This window comes from Rutidosis leptorrhynchoides, chromosome 11 (genome assembly GCF_046630445.1).
Source record: "Rutidosis leptorrhynchoides isolate AG116_Rl617_1_P2 chromosome 11, CSIRO_AGI_Rlap_v1, whole genome shotgun sequence".
Taxonomy (NCBI): Eukaryota; Viridiplantae; Streptophyta; class Magnoliopsida; order Asterales; family Asteraceae; genus Rutidosis; species Rutidosis leptorrhynchoides.
This window is the reverse complement of record NC_092343.1, coordinates 49,507,836-49,528,717: the sequence shown is the minus strand read 5'-3', so window position 1 is coordinate 49,528,717 and position 20,882 is coordinate 49,507,836. Positions and strand designations below refer to the sequence as shown.

General features: G+C 34.8%; 1 protein-coding gene and 1 pseudogene across 1 annotated transcript; both read left to right on the top strand.

Annotated features, from left to right (window-relative positions):
- The window catches only part of LOC139874549 (cyclin-C1-2-like), a 79,231-nt pseudogene extending 69,654 nt beyond the window's left edge, over positions 1-9,577 (top strand).
- Positions 9,578-9,959: 382 nt separating this feature from the next.
- On the top strand, positions 9,960-20,882 carry LOC139874547 (uncharacterized). Its single transcript, XM_071861967.1, has 3 exons — positions 9,960-9,975; positions 10,375-10,490; positions 20,532-20,882. The coding sequence occupies exons 1-3, from the start codon at positions 9,960-9,962 to the stop codon at positions 20,880-20,882; spliced, it is 483 nt and encodes a 160-aa protein (XP_071718068.1).

Below are 20,882 nucleotides of genomic sequence, written 5' to 3'. Positions count from 1 at the left end.
TTTGATTTAAAAGTTGGTCTTCTGGGAAAATGATTTTTCTTATGAACATGAAACTATATCCAAAAATCATGGTTAAACTCAAAGTGGAAGTATGTTTTCTAAAATGGTCATCTAGACGTCGTTCTTTCGACTGAAATGACTACCTTTGCAAAAACGACTTGTAACTTATATTTCTGACTATAAACCTATACTTTTTCTGTTTAGATTCATAAAATAGAGTTCAATATGAAACCATATCAATTTGATTCACTCAAAACGGATTTAAAATGAAGAAGTTATGGGTAAAACAAGATTGGATAATTTTTCTTGTTGTAGCAACGTGAAAATTGGTAACAAATCTATATTAATCATATCCTAGCTAACTTATATTGTATTATACATGTATTCTAATATATTATGTAATCTTGGGATACCATAGACACGTATGCAAATGTTTTGACATATCATATCGACCCATGTGTATATATTATTTGAAACAACCATAGACACTCTATATGCAGTAATGCGGGAGTTAGCTATACAGGGTTGAGGTTGATTCCAAAAATATATATACTTTGAGTTGTGATCTAGCCTGAGACGTGTATACACTGGGTCGTGGATTGATTCAAGATAATATATATCAATTTTTTTTTCTGTACATCTAACGTTGGACAACTAGTTGTAGGTTACTAACTAGAACAGCTGACTTAATAAACTTAAAACATCAAAATGTATTAAAAGTGTTGTAAATATATTTTGAACATACTTTGATATATATGTACATATTTGTTATAGGTTCGTGAATCGACCAGTGGTCAAGTCTTACTTCCCGACGAAGTAAAAATCTGTGAAAGTGAGTTATAGTCCCATTTTTAAAATCTAATATTTTTGGGATGAGAATACATGCAGGTTTTATAAATGATTTACAAAATAGACACAAGTACGTGAAACTACATTCTATGGTTGAATTATCGAAATCGAATATGCCCCTTTTTATTAAGTCTGGTAATCTAAGAATTAGGGAACAGACACCCTAATTGACGCGAATCCTAAAGATAGATCTATTGGGCCTAACAAACCCCATCCAAAGTACCAGATGCTTTAGTACTTCGAAATTTATATCATATCCGAAGGGTGTCCCGGAATGATGGGGATATTCTTATATATGCATCTTGTTAATGTCGGTTATCAGGTGTTCACCATATGAATGATTTTTATCTCTATGTATGGGATGTATATTGAAATATGAAATCTTGTGGTCTATTGTTACGATTTGATATATGTAGGTTAACCTATAACTCACCAACATTTTTGTTGACGTTTAAAGTATGTTTATTCTCAGGTGAATACTAAGAGCTTCCGCTGTTGCATACTAAAATAAGGACAAGATTTGGAGTCCATGTTTGTATGATATTATGTAAAAACTGCATTCAAGAAACATATGTCGATGTAATATATTTCTATTGTAAATCATTATGTAATGGTCGTGTGTAAACAGTATATTTTAGATTATCATTATTTGATAATCTACGTAATGCTTTTGAAACCTTTATTGATAAAATAAAGGTTATGGTTGTTTTAAAAATGAATGCAGTCTTTGAAAAACGTCTCATATAGAGGTCAAAACCTCGCAACGAAATCAATTAATATGGAACGTTTATAATCAATATGAACGGGACATTTCAATACAAACAAATAATAAATACTATAATTAGTGAAGAAAAATGCTTAAATTAGTACCTTAAAGTACCTTTAATCAATGAATTGCACAAGGATGGAATTTTTATGAGACTGTGAAATCAAAGTTCCAGGGTCATACTATAAATAGGGTAAAATCTTATCCGACAAAAATCTAAGAAATCTTACTAAATCTTATTTGAAAATCCAACATTTGATCAGATAAGGTCGCAAGCTCGCAAGGACGCAAGCTTGTGCCTTGCGAGGGCAACTCGCAAGGCACCTTGCGTCTTGCGAGGGCAACCTGGCAAAAAAAAATTTTATTGGGCTCCAGCGCAAGAAACTTGCTGGAAATGGACATTTTGGCTATAATCCTTTTATTCTTGATTTTCCCCATTTTTGGCCCAATACTTATATCATGTCCAGACCATGTAATATTTTCCCCTTTTAAGAGGTCAGCCCATGTGTGGGAAGTGTTTAACCCTAATCCGTTACTTTGACTGCCTATTTTAATCGTATACTGAGAAGGGTTAGAGAGAGAAACTCTCTTTTCTTCTCTTTTTGTAACACTTACATCAAATTCTATCTGGCTATCTGTACCGTCTAAATTGGTGGTGGTTGTGGGTTCCCTTCCATCCCTCTTTGTAGTAAGAGGGAGAAGGAATACCTTTTTGTTGGTTTGTGACGATGCCACCAAAGCCGATATCAGAATTGCTGGTGGTAGTGGTTGCTCCGGCTACCTCTACCACCGCTGCTTTTCCTGGCTTTGTCCTGCAATCAGGGTATCCTTTGATTTCGAAGCATTGTTCCCTTGTATGTCTTGATTTACCACATTTGGTAGACGTTAGCTTTGATTTATCCACTTTTGGTGGATATTTGCTTCGATTTGTTTGAGCTAGATGAACAGAATGCCTCTTGCCATTAGTTGCAGCCAACCCGGGGTTGCAATGTCTTGATTGGTTGAGGGGTCATTCGGTGATAGCCCTAGTATTTGTCGATGAGCAGCTTCCTTTCTAACGGCGGCGTACGCCTCCTCCATCGTTGGTAAAGGGTTCGACCGAAGCAATTCTCTTTTAATGGTATCATATTTTTTGTCTAAGGAATTTAGAAATTGAAATAGTTTGTGCTCTGCTCGAATTTTGTTGTATTTGATGATGTCAGAGGTGTTTTCCACGGGGTTTGGATCTCTTGATTCAATTTCTCCCCAAATGCCCTGCATCTTTATCCACAATTCTTCGAGATTCATGTTTTCTTATTTTATTTCAGTTGCCTTGACATAAAGATCATATGTCTGGAGTTTATCAGTACCACTACCACTGTTATAGGTTGTAATCAAAGGCATCCCATAGCAATTTTGTTGTGGAGTAAGATGCCAGATTGCTTGCTATGCTTGGTTTGATGTTCTGTATTGACCAAGAGAATACGATCAGGTCCTCTTGTTCCCATTGATCGTAGGTCTCATGGCTAGTATCGACTGGATTTGCAGTAAGATGAGTTAGGAGAGCTTTGGATTTACCTCCAATAGCTACCCTCATCATTCGTGACCAAAGAGGATAATTTGAGCTATTCAAATTCAACCCGATTTTCAAAGTATCAGAAATCTTGGGTTGTTGATAGTTCATGTTATTTTTCAAGAGGTTAGCCAATTGACTTGTTAAGTCATTAATCTAACTAGTGTGAGTTAATTGGGTTGAAGGTGGAGATTGGCTACCGTCTTGAGACAGACATGGTAGCCGATTAATTGATGGTAAGTGATTGAGCTTATGAAGATGTTTGAGGATTCAAACCTTCAGCTCTGATAACCATGTTATAAATGATGAATTTGATAAGTAGATTGTAAGAAAACTTGATCTTTGTATTGATAAAATGAATTCAGATTGAATTGAGTTTTGTTTACAAATTGAGTGTATATATACACTGATTCTGTTAACAGCTATTTCTTAAACTAGGATGGATCCAACAGCTTCAGTAATTGCGAAAAGTTCCCAATTATATGCTGAAGATGCCTGCATTCGAGGACCCATTTTTTTGCTAAAAAAAGCGACTGGATGGTCCTCTTGAGAGAGAACAGCTCCGACACCAGTTCCAGAGGCATCTGTGGTGACGTCAAATGTTTTAGAAAAGTCAGGTAAGGCTAGTATCGGCAGAGAAGTCATTGCTGTTTTTAAAGCCTCAAAAGCCGTAGTAGCCGAATCAGTCCACTCAAAGTGTTTACCCTGCAAACAATCTGTAAGAGGTGATGCTATAGAAGCGTAGTTGCGGACAAACTTACGGTAATAACCAGTGAGACCCAAAAAACCACGCAAAGTGGTGGCAGACTGTGGATGTGGCCAGTCACGTATTGCTCTGATTTTGTGTGCATCAACGGATACACCTGATCCAGAAATCACGTGCCCTAAATAGTGGACACTTTCTTCGACAAAAACACACTTGGAACGTTTTTCATAGTATTGATGAGTGAGCAAAGTTTCGAAAACTGACTGAAGATGTTGTAAGTGAAGCTCGCGACTCGGGCTGTAAATGAGGATATCGTCAAAGAAGACGAGTACAAACTGCCGTAGCCGATCCCGAAACAAGTCATTCATCGCAGCCTGAAATGTGGAAGGAGCGTTAGACAACCCGAAAGGCATTACAAGAAATTCGTAATGGCCATCAATAGTCCGAAAGGCTGTCTTATAAGTATCTTCAGGGGCGACTCGGATTTGATGATAGCCGGAGCGTAAATCTATCTTGGAGAAAAAAGGAGAGCCATGTAATTCATCCAAGAGTTCATCAACAGTCGGAATTGGGAATCTATCACGAACGGTGACCGCATTGAGGGCTCGGTAATCTACACAAAAGCGCCATGAGCCATCCTTTTTCTTAACAAGTAATACAGGAGAAGAAAAAGGGCTAGTACTTGGGTGGTTCACCCCATCACGCAACATCTCACGAATAAGATCCGTCATGACTTCCTTTTGGAAGTGCGGGTATCGGTAAGGGCGTACGTTAACCGGTGTGGTGTTAGGAATAAGATGGATGTGATGATCATGTGTACGGGTTGGAGGTAAAGTGGTGGGTTTGGTAAATAGAGCTGCATATTTGTGAAGTAAATTTTCTACATCAGGGGGAAGTGTAGGTGTTTCAACAGTAGTAGGTTGGGGTATGGGATCACATATAATGGCGAAATATTCAGCTACTGCTTGTTTCTGGAACATGTGGCAAATACCTGCGACTGTTGTTGAAGATGTTACTGGATCACCACGCAAAGTAACAGTCTTTTCATGATAGGTAAAAGCAAGCTGAGGTACCGAAAAATCAGCAGTAATTGGCCCGAGTGTGCCGAGCCAGGCCATGCCCAACACAACGTCTGCTCCAGCGATGGGAAGCAGAAAAGGTGATATTGTGAAGGTGGAGTCACCCAAACGGAGATCGAGCGAAGGGATTTGACCGGTACAATGAATGAAATTTCCATTACCAACCATAACTGGAAATGACGGGGTAGTATCAGTAGGTAGTTGCAAGAATGAGGCGATTCGTGGTTGTAATATGTTATGAGTTGAGCCAGAGTCGATGAGAATGGTGACAGGATGACCGGTTATTTGGCCCGTAACACGTAATGCCTGAGGGGAGGTAGTTCCATGAAGGGCAGCGGGGGATAATGAGAGAAAGTGTGTAACCGTGGAAGTGTCGGGTGGCTCGGTAGGGGCAGTAGGTGGTTCGATAGTATCATGGGGCAAGGTGATCTCCAAACTATGTGGAATAATTTCATCAGTTTCTAGTAGTAGAAACTGCGGGGGGTTACATTTGTGCCCGGGTTGGTATTTTTCCGGACATCGAAAACATAAACCTTGGCTACGGCGTACTTGCACCTCGGTAGGGGTAAGGCGACGCACTGGTAATGATGTAGTAGTGGTTGATGGTGATGGTAACAGTGGGGTGGTAGATGGTGGGGTATAAGGAGTAGTAGTAACGGTTGATTTGGCGGTGTATGAGGTGGTTCGAGGAGTAAATGATGATGTACGAGTTGAGTTAAGTTTGTCTTCAATTAGTTTTGCTAGCCCATAGGCTTGGTGTAATGAGGTAGGGTTGAGGGTGGCGATTTCCCTTTGAATATGAGTTTTCAAACCTGATATAAAACAATTGAGAAGTGAAGTATGCGAGAGACCTGTTACACGGTTGCAAACCCTTTCAAATTCGGCTTGGTATGCAGCCACCGTGCCCGTTTGCTTGAGTTTAAAGAGAGTGGCTTCGTGATTCTCAAAAGACGATGGACCGAAACCCAACTCCAATGAGCGGGTAAAGTCTTTCCACGTGCCCAATAAATTGTTTGAGTGCAAGTATTTATACCAGCTCAATGCCTCCCCGTGAAAATGGAACGAAGCAAGGGATACTCGCTGTTCCGGAAGAATGGAGTAAAACGCAAAATATTGTTCCGCTTGGAACAACCAATCGAGTGGAGCTGTGCCATCAAAGTTAGGCAATTGGATTTTAGGTGTCTTGAGGTTAGGATTATGTGGTGGTGGATTCGGTGGTGGTGGGTTAGGTGGTGGTGGATTGACGGGTTGGTTGGTGATGTGCTTTGTAATGGCTTCGAGCATGGCGGTGTTATTCTCGTTCATGGTGTCGAATTTGGTATTGAGATTTTGAATGGATTCGATTAGTGGGGCGAGGGCTTCTGTAAACGAAGGGTCTTGGCGTGGAGGCATGATGAAGGAGCAATGAAAGCACCAGTTGATACGACCTATTCGAGTCGGTCAAACTCCAAAGAAATTAAGAAGAGAAGGGACAACTTGCTTGGAGCAATTTTCTGATATCTTCCATTAATGAAAAATGCAGTACAATAAATAATACTCAAACATGAACTACGTGCTAAACTGCTAACAAAAAACAAGGAAACATGGGTATTTATAATGGAAGTAGTACATAAAAATAGGCTGTGCTTGTGGAGCTGTTGAAGACCTATTCCAAACACGTTCCATATCACTTATTCAACATTAATTAAACTGCAGCAACACTTGAGCCTGAAACGAACTAGAGCTTGGCCCAATTAGTCCTTATAACGGGCTGGTACCTTCCTTGTACGACTGGGCCTGCTAACGGGCTGATAACTTATGTTCGGTCCTGTAACAGTATACATCGTGGGATGTGTTTGGATGTGATTTTTTAAGGGGTGTTTTGGGATTACTTAATAATAAGTAGGTGCCATAATGTTTATTTTAAATGGTTATTTCTTCTAGAATAAGCAAATAGGCTATTTTCATGAGGGTGCTTGTATCTGCTAGTAATTTGCTGTCAAAGTAAGCAAGTACGCAGATTAAAGAAATCTTGAACACCCGAAAAATGTGCAAATTTCTATCTGAAAATATCATAATTACAAGTAGATGTATAGATATCATGAGTTCTTTACATTTATGTGTAGTTAGGTAGTTTTCCATTTTTATTTCAATAATTTGTTGGTTAAAATATTTCTACTTTTTGTTGAACAGCTAAAGATTAAAGCTGTAATATTCACTCTTAATGCACTTCTAAATACTCCGTATTTATAATGAAGTTAACATATGTTATATATTGAATTTGGCTGTTGTTGCTTGGTTTATGTATGCTCCCTATAAAGGCTTGTTTGGTTTTGATGCTCGTTCTAGTTACGTGAGGAAAAATCCCTAATATAGAAGCATGAATAGGCGATCTTTAATTTGAGTTAGGGATCATGTACTAGTAGTATGCAAAGGGCCTTTTGAAATATAGCTGTGCGAGTTTATATTCATAATATGTTGGTGTTGCTTTATATCTCGGGACATAACAACATACTTAGATGTTAGGCCACACGCAGTGGTGCGTGAGAGCCCCCGCCACCCACCGCCACCTGGCTCACCCCCACCACCACCGAATCGCCACATCAACCGCCAGCCACCCTCATCCTTCTAACGGCTCTTTGTGGGGCCCACGTCCTATTTTTTTTTCTTTTCTTTCTCCCAACGGCTAGTGATCAGTTTTTTTTTTTATTATTTTTTTTTCCTACCCATTTCATATATATATACACCATTACACTCTCAAATTTTTACACTTTCAAACCCATTTCACTCTCAATTTTTATTTTTCAAACCCATTCCACTCTCAATTTTTTATACTCAAAAATGGCTTTCGAAAACATTGTTACGTTCGAGATTCACGGCGGCGGTTTGTTTTCCGATGACATGGACCGCTACGTCGGTGGACGGGTCGATTATGCAGATGTGCCGGTCAATGGGCTTCGAGTTGACGAAATGTTTTATTATTTAAGGCGAAACGCGCACTGCGATGAGATTTCGCAGTTTGCATATTGGAATCCCGAGAACAAGGTCTTCGAGTGGCTTCAGGATAACGATAAATGGGTGTGGCTACTCGGAACCGCAATAATCAAATCCACAAATGTCGTGTTGTATACCAAACACATTTGGGACGATCTTCCTCACGAAATCGATGGTAGTGCGGATGGTTATTATACCGATTAATCGGTATCTAGTTTATGTACTAGTCTTTTTTTTATATAATCGTGTGTTTTTTTTTTTATTTGTACTCGTGTTTTTTTTGTTTTTTTTTTTTTTTTTTTTTTTTTTTTGTAATCGTAGTTTAATTTTAATGTAAGCGTATTTTTATTAATTTATGTAATCGGCTTTTTTATTATTTTTAATGTAATTCGTATTTTTTGTTTTTTTAGTTTATAAATGTTATTTATATTTATATTTTAAGTTTTAAATAATAATAAAAAATGGGTAAAGTGTGGTGGTGAAGTTTATGATTGTGGGTGTTTAGTGAAAGAAATGTGAAAAAAATGTTAAAGGGTTTGTGCAGATATGGCGCTGATGTGGCGGGTAAAATGAGTGTGAAAGAAACAAACGATTGCATGTGGCCTTATGGACGATTCTTTAACGGGGTATTTGAACTTTGGTCAATAAGAATATTTTCTTACACGTGTAAAAGAAACTTTGCCGTTATTCTGGAAATAGCACATGGAAATGTGTATTGTTTATTGAATTATGTTTGAATGTCTTTTTGATGAATAATAATCTTTTCATCTACAGTTTCCTGGATCATATTGAAACTATACTTCGAGTTCTTACCTAAAATGGCATTCCCTCATAAGTTAGAAATTAAGTTATATAGATTCACACTTTGTTAGGGTTTTTTCCTTTGAGGTGCGCCTAGTTTATTAACCGTTGGTCTAGGGTTTTTGAATTTTTCTTCTCTGTTCTGCTTCATATACCCATTGGACAGTTAGAAGTAACATAACCTACTAACATTAACTTACCCATTTCCTTTCTTTTATTTTTGAATTTTCTAAAGCTGTGTGCAAAAAGTAAGTTAACACTTGTAATGGGACAGAGAGATTATATGAGACTATGAGTTGGAAGTGCCTCATTGTAGTACCAAGTACACTAGCGTTTTCTTGTTTATCCATATAGTGGTTTATTTTTTAACAACGCATTTATATAAAATAGCCTTAACTAGCAAGACGCTGACAAAAACCATATAGTGTCATTGTAATGTAATCATGTAAGTTATAATTTTTTTATATATATATTCTTTTGAATTGTTTATTAGGGGACTTGCAAATGACACATATAAGATGGATCTAATTCTCGTACACCCACCACATCTGATTGGATTAGCCTGCATTTATGTAGCTTGTGTGCTTAAAGAGAGATAATACGGCTTGGTTTAAAGATCTACGAGTTGACATGAAGGTGGTACGGTTTTCGCTATATATATCTCCAATGCTCCAATAACGTCACTCCGTAGATGAACGGACCTGTATTTGTCTTATTTTGTGACGTGTTTGTTATTTATTTAACAGGTGAAAAACATAGCAACGGAAATATTGGATTTCTATGATACACACAAAATGATAACTGATGAGAAAGTGAATGATGCAATGCACAAGCTCTCCATAAGAATATAGAGATGGTGGTTACAATGCCTTTTTTTTTTTTTTTAATTTTTTTGTTATGGCTGAGTACTTGAATTAGTGTAGATTCAGTTCACTTCTAAAAAATGTTGTTGTGATGATGAACCTTTAAATTAAAAGAAAATATACACCTTTGAAACCAAAATTTATAAGCTATTGGCATTTTGAATTTTGTGTCATTGTGTTGACCACTTCAGTGTTGAAAAAGTATGGCTACTTTCGGGGAATGTTAATTATGCCAAGTGGGTTTTGTTTACCCTAATGCGATGTTTTAATAAACCACGCAGGCTTGTCCGAGTGGCTACCGAGTTGTCGAATGAGGCACACCACCCGGGTTCAATTGTTTAGAAAGGGAGTGTGACCAGAGCGTGCCATAATGCGCAATTCACCCGGTACCAGGTCTCACGCTCGGGGGGCTTGATTACCCGAGGTTTTACCCTCTATAGGGGAGCCAATGTACTTGTTCATAGGGGGTTTCCTTGTTTACCAAAAAAAATAAAAAATGTTTTAATACTTCTACCATTGTTATGGCTTTATAAGCTACAGTACTCAACCAGGCATGTTTGAATGGGATGATGCTGACCTGGGTCGTAACTAAAGTATCGTTGGGTCGATTGGTTTTATTGAGCGCTTCAACATTCAGATTAACATATCAGTTTCAGTTTCGCGCTTCATTTTCGAGATCCATATTTCAGTTTCGCGTTCCAGTTTTTAATTTCACGATTCAGTTTCCAGTTTCGTGTTTCTGTTTTCAGTTTTTGTGTTTAATATTTGAGTTACGCTTTTTTCAGTAAGTGACAATGGTACACAGTTTGGAGGTAATCCATTCAGCGATTGGTGCCAAGAGCTGAACATAAAGCAAACATTCACATCCGCCGCACACCCCCAGGCGAACGGTCAGTGTGAGGTCACAAATCGGGATATCGTCTTAGGAATGAAAGCAAGACTTGGATTGTGCATAAGGGGTTGGATAGATGAACTGCCGAATGTGTAAAGACCCGTCCTTATCCACCTAGATGAAGTCTTCAACATATGGTCCCATTGCGAGGTACTGGACTCTATATGCCTTGAACGAGTCCATGTAATATCTTTAAAATGAGTAAATGCGCAGCGGAAGATTTCTTTCATACCTAAGAATAAACATGCTTAAAAGTGTCAACCAAAAGGTTGGTGAGTTCATAGGTTTATCATGATAATCATTTCAATATATTAATAGACCACAAGATTTCCGTTTATAAATATATGTACACTCGCAAGTGTATAAAAGTATTCTATAAGTTGTAGGCACCCGATAACAAGCCTTAACGTTCATGTTTTACCCTCTGAAGTACACCAGATTAGGTGTGTTTAATATAACTTCGAAGTACTGAAGCATCTCATAGTCAGGATGGGGTTTGTCAGGCCCAATAGATCTATCTTTAGGATTCACGCCTACCGTACATAGACAAGTAGTTTAATGTTACCAAGCTAAGGGTATATTTCTGGTTTAAACCCACATAGAATTAGTTTTAGTACTTGTGCCTATTTCGTAAAACATTTATAAAACAGCGCATGTATTCTCAGCCCAAAAATATATATTGCAAAAGCAATTAAAAAGGGAGCAAATGAAACTCACCTTAGGGTTAGCACAGCAAAATACACAAATAATAGTGTAAACGAGTGACCCGAAGTACTCAACCTAGAGCGAGAGGGGAGATCCGAAATGAGTATGCCCTTAATTATTTTGAATAAATTAATAACAAGACAAACTAAAAAAAAATGATGTTAATTTTTATGTCTCAATTTTTATTCTCTCAATAGTTTAAGTCCACTACTAAAATAATAGAAATTTACGATTTTATATATAGCTATATATTTCCTTAACTAATCGGTTAAGAACCTGTTTCGGATTTACCATATTTGTTGATCTACACTTTAAAATTTTTATAAAGTATAGAGACATAACACGTACTTATATTACTCTAATATGTTATGATTGTAACATGCTTGATACGACAAAAAAAAAAAAATGTAAATTTATTTGATGTACATCCAATCCTTGTTTTATTTACATTAAACACATGATAATAGACGTGATTTTTTTTAAATCGACCATTAGCATCATCCATTTTACAAAATGTTTAATAAATTTCATCTCACTATCTTTAGTTAACCAACACATTTGTACGTAAACCCAACTGTATTTAGGGACTAAACTGGAAATAATGTCTTCTCATATTTTATTAGGTAAACTTATACATAGTCAAGGTACTTAAATTGAAAATCGAATCTTCATCTTCATTTAACGAATTGCAACAGGAACTTTGGTTTCTGTTTATTTTATTACTTTTTCAGAAATTTAATTATAATAATATTGATCAATTAAGTCTAATCTTAATAGATAATTAATAAAAGTTTTAGGTCCAATCCTATATGTAGTGATTCGTTTAAAACATTATGAAATAGTTACCGTAAGTTGCGCAACAGTTAGTTTCGATTATACGTTCTCGACAAGTTTCGATCATAAAAAAAAATATTACTAATAAGATAGTCTAATAACATATTAAGAATCGATATTGGTTATGATGTACCTTCGAAATGGAACCCGGATAGCATCGTAAATTTTGATCGGAAAAAGCTCTGTTAAGTTATCCGTTATAATCCTCAAGCACGTATATGATTTATTTCCCCTTATAATTTCTGGATTTCTTTTCTTTTGTGACTTGGTTTAAATGAGGGTTTGTGTAAAAAGAGTTTTGAAATACGGGAGTAAAAACATGGTGGCGTGTGGTGGTTGCATTTGTTAACAGCAAAAAAAAGAAAAAAAAAAATAATGATGATCGACTAAATGAGGGTGGTGGTGTTTGAGGAATACTCGAATGTTGCAGCAACGCATAACTTCGAATAAAAGGTGAATGTGTTGGGTTCGATGGAGCTGTATACATGCAGGTTGTTGGAGCTCGAGTGAAACAACAAAAAAATAATATAAGTGGGTTTTGTAGAAAAAGAAGTTAGAGATAGAAAAGATGGTGGTTTGTAGTTGTTCGTTGTTAGTAGCACGGTGGCGGTCATGGTGGACGGTGGTTGTTGGAGGTGGTTCACGATGGTGAATGTGGTGGTGTGGTAGCTATTTGAATCCATATATGTTTATCCATGTGTTATGTATATATATTGTAATTATATATACATATATAAGATGCAGTTAGATTATGAATAAAATTCAAAAAGTAAATAGTCACAAATAGTAATATGTGTCTCAAATTGCACAGTAACAAATAGTTTAGCAGCCGGGTTCTTTGTAATCTTTATACCGACACTTTATCACGGATGGTCATATCGTGTCCATTGCTAAACAGTTAATGTATAAAAGTGTTCCTAAAAATCTCAAAATTTTAAATTAAGTTCGTTTAATTATTTCAGTCATTTACTGATTAAAACCTGATCAAAATGGTTCGATAATTATTTATTTTCTGTTCCAATTTATATGTACGGATTACTAATAATTAAACTTAAAAAGGTAAAAATATTTTTAACAAATTTAAAATATTCGTAATCAATTTACAGCTTAACTTTTATCTTAATCCTTCGTATATATATATATTATATCTATATGAACACTCACGAAAAGTCAACCGAGTGTTACAGACGTTCATCATTTAAACTCGAAATCATTCATCTTCCATTTTCTCTCATTATATATATATAATCGGTTTTTAAATAGCAAGTTTAACTATTAAAATAGTTATATTATATATTTTTAAACAATTAAATTTAATATAACTTTATATATTTGCAAGAAATATTTATATAACTATATATCTATAGTAATAGTTTTCATCTCATCGCATATTATTTTACATATTTATTTCCAACAATTAAATCATATAATATTTTAAATAATATTTCAAATTATTATTTATATATACATTTAATTATATATGTATTTATTTACAAATATTTGTTCGGGAATCGTCGGGAATGGTCGAAAGTCAATTGATTTCATGAAACTGTTCAAAAATTTTGAGACTCGATATTGCAGACTTTGCTTATCATGTCGAATTCATATTAAGATTAAGTTTAAATTTGGTCGGAAATTTCCGGGTCGTCACAGTACCTACCCGTTAAAGAAATTTCGTCTCGAAATTTGATCGTGGTCGTCATGGCTAACAATAAAAATGTTTTCACGACGAATATGAGTTGATAAATGGAGTTTTATCATTATTGTCTAATATAGACAAAACGATTCGATTAGGTGAAGCGTACGAATGAAGTAATCACAAAAGATTGAGATAGAGATTTAACTTTTGACGTAGTCACGGTGGATTTTTGAAATTCAAGGAATTTAAAGATAATCTTCGAAATCTATAAAAGATTTGATTTTTCGGTAATTAAGGAATTAGTATCCTATATAATTGAATGCGGTAATCTGTCTCGATTACTACGTCTGACATTTTGTTATAAATCAACCCCTTTCGTTCCATTCTTTTCACCGTTCCTTTACTCAATTCATACTTCCAAATGATTCTGGAAATGCTTAATCTAGTTCTAATACTTTGTATTTTCCTGACTATCGCTTCTGTCATTCTTCTCTTTCATTTATCACCAGAGGAATCTGTTTACTTCTATGATTACCTTGGGGTTATCATGTTTTTAATTCTCCCGTGTCTTTACGTTGCGATACGTATTGATATACACTGTTTGTAATTTTCGGTGTTGTTGTCGGGCTTTATATTTTCTCTTATATCTTGGAGCTCTTTGACTTTTTATTCTCCTCTCGCCCTCTAGCTAAGCTAGTAATGGTCCAAAATTTGTAAGTATGGAGTTTTGAATGAATTTAATGTTATAATCAAGAAAGAACGTAATAGCACGATTTGATTCGTCAAATTACCATAATTATTGAGAATAGAACTATCAAGAATATATTTTCTTGATATGTTCAGAGGTTAATTAGAATGAAAGAGTTATGTAACATGGCACATGACGATGGTATGATCTACTGTGAACCATTATCACGTTCCATTTAGAAACTCAGCATGACTTACTGTAATATAATCACGTTGACCAAGTGTCATTATATTTTATTAACCCATGCTTCAGTTCCCAACAATTTTCCACAATTCATTCATAATTTGTACTTAGATTTTACAGAAGTTTCCAATATAATGGAATACATATAGCACGAAGAGGTATATAATTTCGGACAAAAGGTCAAAATTGACTTGCTGGAGCTGTGACTAAATTTGCTACTTTGAAAGGGATTACTAAATTATTCTGGGTAATAATAACACTAAAAGAATTAGTACAGCTATGTGTTAAACGATTGCTCAGTTTCCGAGAGTTTTTCAGGTGCATAACTACATGCATCAATCTTTTCTTTCGTAGATGAAGTACGGTTGGTTCATCCTCTCGGTTGAGGTGTCTTTAAGAATCATGAAAGGTTTGAACTCAGATTGAAATTGTCAAGATACAAATGAGGTTTAAGATGTAATCAAGTGGCAAACTTGAAGAATTGTTTAGTTTCATATCCATATTTTAATTCATATTAATTGTCTAATGTCATTAGTCCACAGTTGATAGTCCACAGTTAACAGTCCAATAATTCATATATAGTTTAATATATAATATTTGAATTAATTAATATGTATCGTGACCCGTGTACATGTCTCAGGCTCGATCACAACTCAAACTATATATAATATTGTAGAATCAACCTCAACCCTGTATAGCTAACTCCCGCATTACTACATATAGAGTGTCTATGGTTATTTCAAATAATATATATAGATGCGTCGATATGATATGTCAAAACCTTGTATACGTGTCCCGATATTTAAAGTGCGTAAAATAAATAACAAAAATTAAATGACGATAAATAAAATTGCGAGAATTAAAATTACGATAAATATAAGGTAATACGGAATTAACAGTTTGCTAGGAGCAGTTAGCGTGGATTCTTAACAAATTTTCTCATTGTTAATTTGTTTGTTTTTAACAAATTTTATTGTGTCCAATGTTTTCTTCATTATGCCACTTGTCGGATTCTGATAAATCAAAATCCAAATATGAAATTGAATGAAAATGGTTATTCTGTGGTAAACGGATACGTATATTGGTAGATGTAAATAGGATAGTAATTAATCGTTGAATCAGATTCGAAGAATGTACAGTGTAACTTATTAATGTGAAATTTAAATATTCCTCTGGTATTACCTACCCGTTAAAATATTTTCACCATTAACAGTTTGTACAAAAGAATTTTTAATTACAATCTTTATGAAAACATATATACATATGTATTTTCTTCAGATGTAATCATGAACTTAATGAGTTAATATGTTATTAAACTCATTTGATTTACCGTTAGAACTAGAATACATAATCTCTAAAATATTAGAGATTACATAATTGTCAGGTAAAACAAAGATAAATGATATAGAACGATATGTAGAACAAAGATAATCGGTGTAAAACGATACGTAAAACGAAAATTATGCTTGAGGTACAGAATGAGATGTTGAGGCTTGTGTTGTTGATGGTACAGCTGTTGATACTGGTGGTACTGTTGGTGTCGGTGATGCTGATGAAGCTGGTAAGTTTTGCATCATATTCTCCAAAGCTACTACTCGGGCACGGAGTTCGTTGACTTCTTCTACTAACCCTGGCTGGTTATCAGTGTGAGATGGAGGTTGGATATCTCCTCTAGTTCCATTAATGGTAGTCTCAAGATGAAAAAAATTATCGCAAGGAGGGTATAAACGGTGTTGCGAACAGGTTCATCGGTGAGCGGGTCGAGTACTCCAAGGTTAGGTGGTAGATTCGGTTCATGATATGGAGTACCTTCTTCCCTTCTCCATAAGGTGAGTATGTCGCGAACCCACCCCCATCTTCTCCAGTAATCACGGTAGTTGATTGGTTGGTGTGCTCCCGTCACACTGTCTTCGGAGTCAGAGGAACTTGGACGATTCGTAGAGGCCATCTTTCGCGATCACAGAAAAATATTTTTGGTATGAAACGTTTAGTGACAGCAATTGATAGTTAGATGGTATTCTCAATGCATAATATGCATAGATATATATAGTACCAGGATTCCTCAAATTACGGAAAAATTTACGGGAGATATCAGGCAAAGTTTACCGTAATAGATACACTAAGATATGAATTAGCAGATACGCTAAGATATGAATTTATCTGTACACCATCTATGCAATAATTGCAATAAGAAGTGTTGAGACTGACAATGATAGGTGGATATTTTTCGACTAATGGTGGTAAGCAAAAACTTATGACATGCAGACCAGGTTCAAGTCTATACTTATTAATATATCATAACAACTACTAGGCCGAAGTCTAGACTCATTAATGCATCCTAACAACTACTAGTTAGACACACTAATGCAAGACCTGGTTCGCTACGACCACCGCTCTGATACCACCTGTAAAGACCCGTCCTTATCCACCTAGACGAAGTCTTCAACATATGGTCCCATTGCGAGGTACTGAACTCTATATGCCTTGAACGACTCCATGTAATATCTTTAAAATGAGTAAATGCGCAGCGGAAGATTTCTTTGATACCTGAGAATAAACATGCTTAAAAGTGTCAAACAAAAGGTTGGTGAGTTCATAGGTTTATCATGATAATCATTTCAATATATTAATAGACCACAAGATTTCCGTTTATAAATATATGTACACTCGAAAGTGTATAAAAGTATTCTATAAGTTGTAGGCACCCGGTAACAAGCCTTAACGTTCATGTTTTACCCTCTGAAGTACACCAGATTAGGTGTGTTTAATATAACTTCGAAGTACTGAAGCATCTCATAGTCAGGATGGGGTTTGTCAGGCCCAATAGATCTATCTTTAGGATTCACGCCTACCGTACATAGACAAGTAGTTTAATGTTACCAAGCTAAGGGTATATTTCTGGTTTAAACCCACATAGAATTAGTTTTAGTACTTGTGCCTATTTCGTAAAACATTTATAAAACAGCGCATGTATTCTCAGCCCAAAAATATATATTGCAAAAGCAATTAAAAAGGGAGCAAATGAAACTCACCTTAGGGTTAGCACAGCAAAATACACAAATAATAGTGTAAACGAGTGACCCGAAGTACTCAACCTAGAGCGAGAGGGGAGATCCGAAATGAGTATGCCCTTAATTATTTTGAATAAATTAATAACAAGACAAACTAAAAAAAAATGATGTTAATTTTTATGTCTCAATTTTTATTCTCTCAATAGTTTAAGTCCACTACTAAAATAATAGAAATTTACGATTTTATATATAGCTATATATTTCCTTAACTAATCGGTTAAGAACCTGTTTCGGATTTACCATATTTGTTGATCTACACTTTAAAATTTTTATAAAGTATAGAGACATAACACGTACTTATATTACTCTAATATGTTATGATTGTAACATGCTTGATACGACAAAAAAAAAAAATGTAAATTTATTTGATGTACATCCAATCCTTGTTTTATTTACATTAAACACATGATAATAGACGTGATTTTTTTTAAATCGACCATTAGCATCATCCATTTTACAAAATGTTTAATAAATTTCATCTCACTATCTTTAGTTAACCAACACATTTGTACGTAAACCCAACTGTATTTAGGGACTAAACTGGAAATAATGTCTTCTCATATTTTATTAGGTAAACTTATACATAGTCAAGGTACTTAAATTGAAAATCGAATCTTCATCTTCATTTAACGAAATGCAACAGGAACTTTGGTTTCTGTTTATTTTATTACTTTTTCAGAAATTTAATTATAATAATATTGATCAATTAAGTCTAATCTTAATAGATAATTAATAAAAGTTTTAGGTCCAATCCTATATGTAGTGATTCGTTTAAAACATTATGAAATAGTTACCGTAATTTGCGCAACAGTTAGTTTCGATTATACGTTCTCGACAAGTTTCGATCATAAAAAAAAATATTACTAATAAGATAGTCTAATAACATATTAAGAATCGATATTGGTTATGATGTACCTTCGAAATGGAACCCGGATAGCATCGTAAATTTTGATCGGAAAAAGCTCTGTTAAGTTATCCGTTGTAATCCTCAAGCACGTATATGATTTATTTCCCCTTATAATTTCTGGATTTCTTTTCTTTTGTGACTTGGTTTAAATGAGGGTTTGTGTAAAAAGAGTTTTGAAATACGGGAGTAAAAACATGGTGGCGTGTGGTGGTTTCATTTGTTAACAGCAAAAAAAAGAAAAAAAAATAATGATGATCGACTAAATGAGGGTGGTGGTGTTTGAGGAATACTCGAATGTTGCAGCAACACATAACTTCGAATAAAAGGTGAATGTGTTGGGTTCGATGGAGCTGTATACATGCAGGTTGTTGGAGCTCGAGTGAAACAACAAAAAAATAATATAAGTGGGTTTTGTAGAAAAAGAAGTTAGAGATAGAAAAGATGGTGGTTTGTAGTTGTTCGTTGTTAGTAGCACGGTGGCGGTCATGGTGGACGGTGGTTGTTGGAGGTTGTTCACGATGGTGAATGTGGTGGTGTGGTAACTGGTGGAGGTGAGTGCCGGAGAAAAAGGTGGCGATGGATTCTAGTTGCAATAGAAGAAACTTGTGAAGCATGGTGGTTTAAAAAGAAAGACAATCAACAAATGGGTGTAAATTGATGATGATGGTGGGTTTGTGATTTCAACCCAACAAAGAAATGGTGGAAAGGTGTCAAAGTAGAAGACACAAATTATAATGCGAGAAATAAAGGAAATATATAGATAGATAGTTGCCTAGTTTCATATGCAAGTGGTGTTGATGATTAAATAGGATACAGAAATTCGTTTAGTAATAATCAAGTGGTGATTATTTGGTGGAAGTGTAAGTGGAGGTAGATTGAAAAGGTCATATATATATATATATATAATTAATTTAGTATAACTATTTGAATCCATATATGTTTATCCATGTGTTATGTATATATATTGTAATTATATATACATATATAAGATGCAGTTAGATTATGAATAAAATTCAAAAAGTAAATAGTCACAAATAGTAATATGTGTCTCAAATTGCACAGTAACAAATAGTTTAGCAGCCGGGTTCTTTGTAATCTTTCTACCGACACTTTATCACGGATGGTCATATCGTGTCCATTGCTAAACAGTTAATGTATAAAAGTGTTCCTAAAAATCTCAAAATTTTAAATTAAGTTCGTTTAATTATTTCAGTCATTTACTGATTAAAACCTGATCAAAATGGCTCGATAATTATTTATTTTCTGTTCCAATTTATATGTACGGATTACTAATAATTAAACTTAAAAAGGTAAAAATATTTTTAACAAATTTAAAATATTCGTAATCAATTTACAGCTTAACTTTTATCTTAATCCTTCGTATATATATATTATATCTATATGAACACTCACGAAAAGTCAACCGAGTGTTACAGACGTTCATCATTTAAACTCGAAATCATTCATCTTCCATTTTCTCTCATTATATATATATATATATATATATATATATATATATATATATATATATATATATATATATATATATATATATATAATCGGTTTTTAAATAGCAAGTTTAACTATTAAAATAATTATATTATATATTTTAAACAATTAAATTTAATATAACTTTATATATTTGCAAGAAATATTTATATAACTATATATCTATAGTAATAGTTTTCATCTCATCGCATATTATTTTACATATTTATTTCCAACAATTAAATCATATAATATTTCAAATAATATTTCAAATTATTATTTATATATACATTTAATTATATATGTATTTGTTTACAAATATTTGTTCGTGAATCGTCGGGAATGGTCGAAAGTCAATTGATTTCATGAAACTGTTCAAAAATTTTGAGACTCGATATTGCAGACTTTGCTTATCATGTCGAATTCATATTAAGATTAAGTTTAAATTTGGTCGGAAATTTCCGGGTCGTCACAGAATGTATTGTGGGCACACCGCACAACTCCAAAAGGCGCAACCAATGAAACACCTTTCAGTTTGGTGTACGGGTCCGAGGCTGGAATACCCGCCGAAATAAACGTGCCAACTAAGCGCATAGCTTCCTTCGATGAAAGTAGCAATAGCGAAGAACTGCGTGAAAATCTAAACTTAGTTGAAGAGCGCAGGGAAATGGCGGCCATAAAAGAAGCAATCAATAAACAAAGAATCGCGAGCTACTATAATAAGCGCGTACAACTATTATCTTTCCAATTGGATGACTTGGTGTGGCGAAAAAACGAAGAAAGCAAAGCAGAGGACACGAGTAAACTCAGACCTAAATGGGAATGA